The 11596-nt window shown below is 43.7% G+C and overlaps 1 protein-coding gene across 1 annotated transcript in view; it reads left to right on the top strand.

Annotated features, from left to right (window-relative positions):
- Positions 1-199: 199 nt before the first annotated feature.
- Positions 200-11596, top strand: part of actn3b (actinin alpha 3b) — a 26219-nt gene continuing 14822 nt past the window's right edge. Inside the window, exon 1 of the mRNA XM_076092553.1 lies at positions 200-839. Within this exon, the coding sequence (XP_075948668.1) occupies positions 705-839 (135 nt within the window). The 5' untranslated portion in view covers positions 200-704. The remainder of the gene's footprint in view (positions 840-11596) is intronic.

Here is an 11596-nt window from a genome sequence, read left to right as displayed (position 1 = left end):
TGTAATTGAACTATGACATTTGTATTTAATTATCGGCCGGAGACATTGTAGTATAGTTTATTATAAACTGCTTTTACCTGCAGCCTGTGGAATAAGATGGTTTGTTTCAGTGTTTGACTATTATGTTGCTAGAAAGCCATGTTCAGAGAGAGAGAGGGGGAGGGGAGGGGGGGGAGGGGGGGGGGGGGGTAATGTTCTTTGGTCCTGTTTTCCGGGAGAGATAGGCTGAAACTACAGAGACCCGGGTTTGCCATTGAGGGTCACTAACAGCAACAGGTGCATTGCACAGGCCATAAAAACCTCGCTGGCGCGAGGGGGGCGTAATTGACAACCCTCCCAACCACTCACAAGCCGGTTCACCCTGCCCGCAAGAGACCACCCCGCCTTTTCAACCTTTTTAGGGTCAGAACCTGATACCCATGCTGTCAGTTCCCATACTTATTGGGGTGCGGTCACGTGTGACACGTTTGACCAGGAAAGGAGCACCGGACCAGCAGGGTTTTTTGGTAGTGGGAGCTCACCTCCGCACAGGCACCTCGCACCAGTGGAGTCTGGTCTCAGCAGCCCCTAACAATCTCTCCCCCCCGAACGCGAGACCCCACGTCTCAAGGTGGTTCTTGTCCTCACGGCGGCGTCTATTGCTGATTAATTTTTTTTCTTTCTGTAAGCTGAGGGGGACGTGAAGTCCTGACAGAGGCTGCATCATGACGACTGTCGAAACCCATATAACATACAGCAACTCCTACACGATCAACGAGGAAGAGCGGTACATGACCCAAGAGGACGACTGGGACAGGGACCTGCTGCTGGACCCTGCGTGGGAGAAGCAGCAGAGAAAGGTAGGTTTGGATTGGGAGGCTCTGAGCAGAGGCGTATGTGCTTGTGCCGCCGTGCGTAATTACGCACAAATTGACCCATGCCCTCACACTATTAACGCGTGACTTTTTTTTTTGTACATTTTAACGTGACAAATGGTTTGGTTTCGGGAATCACCGGCCTCCCCACGAATAGTCTGAAGTCTAAAACAGCGTGTGTGCCTTAACCGTCCTGGCACCTGGCACTTCAGTCCTGCTGGAAGCTGTGTGGGCAGATATTTTAGGCCTCGGAACTTTCTCAGTGTTGTCTTTCAGTAAACTTACCCCTTGCCTTGCGAAGATTGTCTAAATATAATACCACCCTCCCCAGGCTTTCGTCTGCATTTGAATTATAAAACACACATCAGTTTGTCAGGGTTTTACGCTTAAATCACGGCACTAAATGGGTGATGGGATGGAGAAACTTCCATTCAGTCATCTTGATTTAAGTCAGTTTTCCAGCGATTTGTTATAGGTCTAATTATGTGTAAGTTAAATTAAATGCACAAACACCTGCATTTTGTCACGTTACTGCTTCTTCATTTAATTACTTGACTATTTGATTCGTTTCTTAATAATACAAGTAAACCTCAAAAACAAACCCCCAAATTATTCCTGGAATAATATAATCATTTAACCGGATATTGTCAGCCATACTAAATTGGCCGTTGCCTAGGTGACCACCTGGCCTTGTCGCGTGGAGGACAAGCTCGACAGGTGCGTTTAATTAGCTGTCTGAGCTAAAAGTCAACTGACGCGCGTGACGTCTACCGCCGCAAAACTGGGACAGAAACAACATCCCCAAAGGTTAATAACACTTGTGTAAATGTTCACCTCGCACACAAGTTCTCCACCCACCGCCGTGTTCCAATAAATCTAAAGGTACTATCACCCTTCCTTGGTTTGATCTTTTAAAAAGTAGCAAGCTCAGTACAAATGTTTGCTTCGCCTCTGGTCGGCATTTTTCAGAGTTGCATTCCTCCACCGCAGGAAATATCGGAGCTCAGGCTCGAAATAGCCGTTAGGTAGATCATCATTTCATCATCAACGCCTTCACCATCGTTTCTTGCTTTTCAGAAATATCATTAAGTGTTCATCTGTAATCAAACGTTCTGATATTAGGATTAATAGATTGCTGCAACTCTGCACTCCTACTTGTACACATTTCATTCCCACGTTATCTTATATTTCTGTTTAGTACTGTTGTCTGTTTCTGAGTTCACGTTAATCACCGAAGGCCCAGTTTACACCGTGTTCATCATTAGAGGTAGACCTAACACGGATGATTAGCTGACATTACATTCAAAGCACAGAGCAAATATAAACACGAGTTTTACAGCGTCGTTTGACAGCAAACTATTTAAATATCAATATATAAATACTATATTAAACTCAAAACAGCTTTTTCAATGTGTGTATATGCAATATTATGAATTAAGATTCATTTTGATCACTTGACGAGTAGAAATAGCCACTTCCTGTTATGTTGCCATCTTTTATTGGCTAAACAAAAGCCACAATTTGGTTCGATTCTTTGTTATTGTGAAAGCAATGTATATTAATATTCAATTTTTGAGTATTTCAGAAATGTCTCCAGAACAGTCGCCAGTCTTGTCAAAAGACGTTTACGCCGAGCTACATGCTTTTGCATGACTGCACCAATGTTGTTCCTCTTAATGTTGGACAGCAGTCCGATGATACAGACATTAATATACATTTTATACATCATTTGAGCAAGTAAAGAAACAAAAAATAAGCTGTTTGGCTTTTTAAACTCTATTTTTAATGATGCTCCTTATCAAAACGGGCAGTCTGTCGGTGGGTCAAAGCAGTAAAAATAATCAGACATATTATGTAAAGTTCAAAAGCATGCTGTAATACATCTATACCAATTTATATACCTTTTTCTTTGCTGTATTCTATTTTTGATAAACTAATTTCCCCATACCAATAATCTACTCTAATCCAATCTAATCTCATTTAATCTAACCCAATAACACCTAATCTGGGCTATTGTGGTTCTTGGGAGCATAAGAACAGTAGAACAGTGCAACAGATGCTTTTTTTTGTTAACAGGCATGTTCAGATGTTACTTTGCCCGAATCTGCAGAATTGTTCCGTCTGTGCAAAATGTCCCCCCCCCCTCCCCTCCCCTGACCACCTATAGAGCCAGAGCACCGTGACAGGCTGAGAGACCTCAACAGATGGTAACACACAGAGAGAGATAGAGAGAGAGAGTGAGATCGCAAGGCTGGTAGATATACACCCCGGGTTGGTTTCACAGACCTTCAAATAAACATCTTCCTAAAATACTTTTCAACTTGCTCGGCTCCAACTTCCCTCCCTCCCTGCTCTTTTCTCCCGTCAGGGCGAACACTTCCTCCTGAGACCGTTCTTGATATATCCCTTTTGTATCTACTTCTACGGCACACTTTGTCATGTTTTTCCTATTTATTTTTTGTCTTTTAGAAGAGTCTTTTATTTCCTCGTCATGCACCTGTCAGTCTCTTGAATGTAAGACGATATAATAGGCCTTGAGAGACCTCGCGCAGCCAAGCACGCCGCTCTCTTTAGTCTTCACCTCTCAACCTCCCGGGGGAGTAGGTCATCGTACCCCGTTGCTCTCCTCGGCATGCAGAATCAAGCTTAAGGTGATATCAGTCCATAAATATAACCACTGCATCATTTTGCGATGTAATGAATATGAACGGAAATCTTAGCACCACCTGTTCTCTCCTCCATCCTTTTAAAACTTTCCAGCGGAAAAAGCTGCTCGCCCCTTGATGTGGTGGTTACGTGTTTGTCAAGACACAGTGATGCCGAATCTGATACCGGACTTTAGAAATAGTGTGTGCTTGGGACGTTTATGTGCGCGTGTGTCTGAGTTGTACATCTTGACACATTGGTTTATATTTATATCGTGAAGCAGCTCTTGTGAGATTGCGAGCTAAATGATTCATGTCTTGGATAGGAGTTGGGTGGAGAAAAAAATGTACCGCGTTAGATATTGCATCTAGCAAACGGGGTCAGATGGAATGAGATACGAAAGGACAGAGTGAGGAGATTGGGCCGCATCTCGTCTCTCTCGGTATTCTGTCCTCAAAGCAACCGTAATCCTAGAAATAAGAAGGGCTGGGTTGTCAGTTTGAATCAGCCCTCAGGCGAGTTTCGGGACAGAAGTAGATGTTTCCATGAACTCCCAACGCTTTTTGAAGTCTGCCTCGCCCATGATGCTGGGCTGACGGCTCAGAGCGGTCTTACTGGAGCCCGTCTACTCAAAGTAGTGCTCTTTAAAAGGGGCGATCAATAGCTGTTCAAAGATGAACCCTCACTTCAGAGCACTGCTCTCACAAGACCAGCTGTAATACTCTATATGTGCTCTATTAATTAGGAAAGTACCATGTTACAGCTGATAGATGCACAGCACTGTATACCCTGAAATCACCAAAAAGTTCACCACTGTGACTGAAGTCCTCTTCTGTTTCACATAGTTAAAGAGTTCAGCTGCTTACTAAGTGAATGACTGGCCGCCTAGCCGAGCTTATGCTAGCAATAACCTATAAATACCCATTACATAGGGTTATCAACAAGCTTATGGGCACAGCTGACCTATTAGCCTCATGGTGAATGATTAATGTAGAGACACGTCCTCAAACATACGTACAAAGTTACATGTTTTCTTCCTTCTTCTCCTCTTCTCTGTGTTCAAATTGTCTTAACTTAAGGAAGTGTAAAAATAGTCACCCGGTGGTTTTTTCCATTCGTTTGTAATGTGTGACAACATTAATATGTGATATTTACTAAAGACAGAAAAAAAGTTCATCCCATCAATTACAACATATTTTTATATTATTCATATTAATCGTTAGAATAAAAATTTGAATCTTGCCGCTGTGCAATCAAATGCTGAAATATTGAATTATCAGCCAGTCTCATGAGCAAGTATCATGTAAATTGAATAATAATGCAAAAGACAGTTAGTCTTATCAGGTTTATTCCCACATTTATTCCCACGATTAACAGTAATCCTCATAATTCTGTAAATAAAAATGAAAAATCTGCTCTATTCGATCCCTCTCTGCTGTGTTCCACAGGGCATCAAAAGAATGAAGTGGCCAAAAGACCGATCATCGTCAGCTTCAAGTGTTATAAAGTTACATTCAGTAATGGGATAGTTATCCACTCAACCCTAATGTAATGTCCCTCTGTGCGGGCGAGGAGAGAATTTAAGGTGCCGCGTAATCAAATCTATTCTCGTCTAATCTCATTTTGCACTTTTAACAGCTCGGCCAGTAGTGCAGAAGCCAGACGGGGTCATCGATCCTCACCTGTACCTGATGTTTCCTGAGACAATACTACAACACTGGCTCTATTTGGCTATGTGTAATTGTAGCCTGTGGACATTTTGCTGTAAATGTCATATAAGGAAAAAGCAGTCCAAACCAGAGATTTGAAATGCTTCTTCGTGCATGACATTTTTGCCTTGAGGCCTAATAATGTTCTCTGCTTTTCTATTAATATTAGTAGCACTGCTTATAGACTTTGCTTTGGCAATGTTAAGGTCCTTGTGTGTTTTTTTTTTAAATGTACGTTACACAACAATCTGTCAGACAACCTGACAATAGTGAAATCACGTTGCCATTGATCATTTGTGTTCTCACAGTGGGAAGAAGCTGTTTCATAGGTATGCAGCATATACGCTGCTCTCTATTCTGGGACGGGATGTTTTCATCCACGTCTCAGGTCTTTTTTTAGAGGATGGAAGTACACAGATTTCTATAAGGCAGCTCAGAGACATCTTTCCTTCCCCTCGGTCTTCATTTATCCCATTAGTGAGGACATTTCCAAACTGATTTGTAATTTACCACAGTAGACCTGCTCCACCGATTTGTGCCCACTGCTCAGGCCACAGTACCTCATCCCAAGAGGCAACATGGCATTCCCATGAGTCACTCTGTCAGGGTCATGTGATCCCCAACAGTTACGCTGTCGAGCTGAATCTCTGGACCTCTCAGCATATTCTCACTCGCCAAGACCAGTGGACCAGACAGAGACTTCTTTGAAGGGAACATGGGATTTTCTGATTTCATTATTTAATATGTTTAACATTTGTAAACAAACCAAAACAAGACAGGGCTGGAAGGACACAAAGAGTTAGAAGACAGTTTGTCAAGTGCTTGAGTCCTCTTTGGCCCCTCCCGCCTCGAGAATATATGCAACTCATCTGCTTTCTCAAGTGAAATGAGTAAGATATGACTAAGTGGTCCTCCCAAAGTTTATTCCAGGTGAATTGTTTAAAAACAGAATAGCATTGATTAGTGCCCTGCATCTGTGTTGTGTGCAACATGTAGAGAGGAGGTGTACGAGGGTTAGATGTAAGTGGAGAGGTGAGAGAACTTGCAGTCAGATCAAATAGCAGTTGCTATTCCAGAAGCCGTGTCCATGTAGGGAGGCTTCTATAAACTGCTTTAGTGCAGGAGCCCTGGGAGGCCGTAGGAAGGGCTGAGGAGTGAGTGTGCGTGTGTGTGTGTGTGTGAAATTTTCCTCATTCACTGTATTTTATTAGCGCCAAAGAGTTTTTGTGTGCGAGTTCTTATGAGGATTGGGACCCAGTTTTGAAGACGGAAAAAGTTCTGTGCCGAGTGTTTTAATGACGAGAGCAGACACTCGATCCAACGGCGGAGTCGGGAGTCCACCGGGTGAAAGTAGAAATGATGATTGATGGGCTGCTGTGAGGGCGGCCATCTTGATCTGATCAGAGCAATCCTGTGGGTCTGTAAATAGAATAAAAGGTCTGATTAGTTGGGAGAAAACTGCATGGGTTGACAGTGACGTTAGTTCCATTACAGTTACATCTGCAGACAAACTAAAAACTTTTAAAAAAAATAACACAATCTGTGCTGTCAACAAATTCATTTAAGTTTGAACCATCCCAGTTATAGTTATTACTCTTCAGGCTCCTCGCTGGTGTGGAAAATGGAGTCTTGTTTATGAGGAAGCAGAAAGCCACAAGCTGCCAACTCTGTGACCTCGGTAACAAAATGACACACAAGAGGATACGTGGCCTGCAGAAATGTCACCTCAGGTCCTAATGGTGTCAGACTTAAATGTTGCATTCATGTCGAAAAAGTCTGTTTCCTTTTAGTAATGAGACAAACTGAACACTGACCCGTCTTTGTATTAAAAAAAAAAAGTCTATGTTGTGTCATGCGATGGATATTTATAGGCAGGTGGGAGCAGAAGTTCCAGTCGACAGTTTGACGTCTGCTGAGATGATGGGTCTCTTATAATAGGACTGAGGTCATGAAGATATCGTCGTGTGCTTTTATGTTGGCTGAGAAAGCTGCTGTCGAGACGAATGCCATCGTCTAACCTTGAGATGTAGCTCCATGTTCTTCACTTGCTCGTTGATGAGAGCATTTTGGATTTTGTGCAGTCGATGAACAACGGAAGGCTGTTCTAACAGTCCCGAGCTGTTGCGTGCGGAGTGAAAGACGTTTAGTAGCTGTTGCCTCAGGCGTTAACAGCGTTGTGCTCGCAGCTAAACGAGGACTTCCTGAATGACGAGGTGTACAGTCGCATGTGTGGTCAATCTGGACTCACTTCAGCTTCACAACGTACAAATCCGAGTTGTGAGATCGTCTGATTTAGAGCATTAGATCACCTTCTTGTGGTTCTCTGGTTGAGGGAGAAGTAGAATCGCAAAGGTTGGCAGGGACTTGCTCTTTTGGCCCAATGAATGCTGGGAAACATAGCCGGGTTACTGAAGACAGCGTTACATCAGTTTCACACATAGGTCCTCATGATCAAGGCTCCTGTTCAGATGGAATTAGCTGACCCTAGATCTGCTTGGACAGTTTTGCGTCTTATTTCAGAGAAAGAACTCGCCTTCTGAAATTAGACACAACCCCCCCCTCCCCCTCCTCCTCCTCCTCCCCCAACCCGTCCTCCTCCTCACGCCAGCCGCAGTGTCATAAATCCTCCGCAACCACTTAACGCCAATTTCTGTCTCTCGCGTCAGTCTCCGCAGTCCAGATCTCATTAAATGAGAAAAGACTCGGCATGCTGCTGCTGCTGCTGCCGCCGTCAACCATGAACCTGTACACTCACCTTTCATTCTCCACCATCGATCACGCAGTCAGTCAATTCATATGACGGCTTGTGTAACAAGAAAGATGGTGATGGCAGCACAGAGTGAACAATGAAAGATAAGGAGGCCCCGTGTGTGTGTGTGTGATTATGTGTGTGCAGCGCAAGCAGAAAATCAGGGTTATTACATACGACCTTACTGATAATTGAAAGTTACAGTGGCATAGAACATTACTTTTGACCTTGTTGGTGAGTTTTCCATGTCATCTTACATAACACAGTATACCAACAGCAGAGTGAGCTTTCGGGATGGCGGTGTCGGTCCACCACTTTGGTACAGACTGAAAAATCTGAGCAGGTTTTGGAGGGATTACCATGAAATGTCGATTTGAGCTCGATAATCTATCATCATTCTGCCCCCGAATTAGGATCAACAACATCCTTGGTGATCTGAAATGATATCAAATACAGGAAACAAAAAACGCCAATTCATCGTGGGACCAAATATCAGTCGTTGTTCTCTCTAAATTATTGCTAACCCCCAAAATTTGAAAGATGCACCACCGTGTTCCTGCTCTTCGATTGCTGTCGGCATTTCTGACAAGTGAACACCTGCACACACACACACACACTCTGAGACAGTGCCGGAGGAGCTCATTGTCGAGTTTCTGGCTCGCACTTGTGGCTAACATCGTCAATCTGGTGGCATGGCAAACCTGCAACCACGTGGCAGCAGAACACAATGCGAGGCGGCATAATGGAGCGGCGCAGGACACAATGTTTCCCCGCCGCTGAGCCGAAAGCAATTAATGTGACGCCGCAGACAGATGGTTGTGTCAAAAAACAAGTGATTGACTGAATCAGGTTAACCATTCGCTCCTGTGAGTTGTTCAGCCGCGGACAGAACATAAATTGCGTGCCTGGGTTGTAGATAATGTGGTGCGGGATTGTCTGCTGCAGTCCCTGTGTATCCATGCGGCACAGGTCGTTTTGCTTTTGTCACGACCTTATTTCTTAGAGCACAGTGACACTCCCGTCTGTCTGACTCGTGCTCGGCTCGACTTGTGTGCCGTGAATCCAAAAGTCGGATGTCTTCATCGAGTTGTTCCCATTTAAAATGCCACAGGTGATGTTTGCGGTAGCACAGGGAGTTCTGATGCGTGAACACAGCACGGCATTGTGGATGTAGATGTAAAGAAAGGAGCTTATTATCACATTCTGTTTGTACAAAACTCAACCTTGAATATTTAAATACACGGGTATTGTTCTCACTGTGTCGGTGGGCGGAGGGCTTTTGTCTTTCATCACCTGCTCCACCTGTTCTCTCACCAGCTGAAATCCCTCGTGCCCACAGTATATCTCTCTGGCATCTGGCACAGGGATGATGCACACACACACACACACACACGCTTTGACTAGAAGAGGTGTGCTAGGCCTTTTATCCTCTGAACACGGACATAAATCCACGGGTTTGGACTCGAGCCTCGCATCGGTAGCCAGTGGTGGCCCTGTTGTCAGCAGGGTCTCTCGGATATTAGCTCGTTAATCCTTTTATAGAGAAGAGGTGGAAAGTATGGCTGATGAATTAATGTTGGGGGGATTTATATACTTACAGTTCAACCTGCTGATAATGTAACTTAACAGCTGTTCACATGATAGTAACGATTAAGAGAGATTAAGAGAAAGCTCTTCCTATATTATCTGAATTGACCTGTTGATATTTAGGAGGAAGGAGAAGTTCCTCTTTACTTTCACTTTGCTTGGTTCCTCCTACTTACAGACATTGCTATGCTTGTGCATTGTCGTCTTTTTTAATTAAGCTGATGACCGTAACATGTGGTTCCCCCTGTCCATTGTTCTCAACTTTCTGCGCCACAATCTTCATTTTACAGTTTCATTCTAAGACGCTACAAAATAGTCTTTTGAGACAAATCTTTATGCCGGTTTCTTGAAAACACAAATGAATCAAAGCAAGTGGTTTCCAACGGTTTTACCTTGGGACCCGTTAAAGCAAAGTAGTGTCTCTACTCCCAAACCCCTTGTCACAACTCTATATCCATGAGTTGCGAGTTCTCCAAGCAAAAACTTATTTTCCTTATTTTTTATGATGAATAGTAATGAAAGGACCTGCAGCAACATATGTGACGGCACCATGACTATTATAGTGCAAGAGGAAGTTGCCGCTCCTTTGCTGTATGCGTAATAGTTGTTTAGACGTTACGGGGGATGAGGGGTGAGTCCCCGGGGCAGGCGGGGTTCAGGTTGGCGTATTAGTGGTTTGTGTGGGCGTCGACCTTTTGGCTCTTTTGTCATTGTCCTAAATTGTCCTTGTGGGACCCAAGTTCAGGGCTCCAGGTCTGTTTTGAGGGGTATTTAAAGGCCACATAGGGGAGGAGGAGTTGGGAGGGAGGGGGGGGCTCCTCCACCTGTTGGGTGCTGTAACTCCTCTCCCGTCACGATGCTCCTGTCACTTTATCGGCTGTTGAAACTCGGTGGAGGAATTCATAGCGATTGTTGCGAGACCTCTGACATGAAGTCAGTCTGAAGAGCACATTAAAAGCTGCCATCACGTGTCAGGTCATCTTGTTTACTTTGATTAGATGGTTCCTGATTTTACTTTGTTTTTAAATTGCCAATTTTAGTTATTTTTCTTCCAGATATTTAACATTTGATTGCTTTTCTTTAGTAAAATAGGAAAATAGGTTTTAGAGAAGAACATCCTCTTTCTTGTAGAAAGGTAAAAAAAAATGTCTGCAATTCTTGAAAGTGGTTTTTGAACATTGCTGACACCCTCTTTTTGCTGAATCAACGTTAGATATTTATTTTTTTATATATATGGTTGAGTTCTAGTGAGAAGCAGTAGAGCTCAGCAGCGGAGCGGCTTCAGTCCATCAATCCCGTCAAGAGGAGCAAGCGATGCTCTTTTCCTCCACTCTGTTATCGGCTGACGGATGAACACAGCCCGCTACGTGTGTACGCGCTCTGTTAGCTTTGTTGTGGCCAATTACAACGGGAGGTTTGCGATGCGAAGTTAGCCATCTAGTGTCTGTAGAGGACGGTCTTGAGTCTCACATCATTTACAGTACAACGTATATGTCCTGTCACAAGTTATATATTGCTTTGTTCCTAAAAGAACCAACAACATAAACATTAAAAACATGTGATGGGGCAATAGTGTCATGATGAAATGTATCCTTTATTGCTTTAAAAGAAATCCAATAACTGAGATGAGCAGACACAACAGTACAGGGGAAGCCCTTTGTGTTTTGTGTCTGTGTTTTTAATATCCACTGGCCTGTGGGTAGTTGACATTGGGTGCTGCAGTTTTTGTCATCCCTCTCTGTGCACACACTTGTTACTGTCAGACAGACAGGTGGACAGACGTGAGCGCGGTCCACAATGTTATGACAATGTGGCTTCTGGTTTTGGCTTGAAGCTGGTAGTGTTACATTATTGAGGTTTTGGAGATTTGTGTGTATAGAATAGTGTTTAAAGTAGGTTTCTGTGTTCCTGCTGCAGTACAGGCTGAATCTAAAAACACACCGTTTTGTTTTTCGTTATCATTTTAACAATTTATGGATCTGGTCCAAGTAGTGACTATTTCTTCTTTTTCTTTCGCGTGCTGCTATTCTGTGCATGTGAGTGGTCTGTGA

The sequence above is a fragment of the Anarhichas minor genome, unplaced genomic scaffold (genome assembly GCF_050575085.1).
Source record: "Anarhichas minor isolate MPS153535 unplaced genomic scaffold, ASM5057508v1 ptg000016l, whole genome shotgun sequence".
Taxonomy (NCBI): domain Eukaryota; kingdom Metazoa; phylum Chordata; class Actinopteri; order Perciformes; family Anarhichadidae; genus Anarhichas; species Anarhichas minor.
Note: the sequence above shows the minus strand (reverse complement) of the source record. Positions and strands in the feature narration are given on the sequence as shown.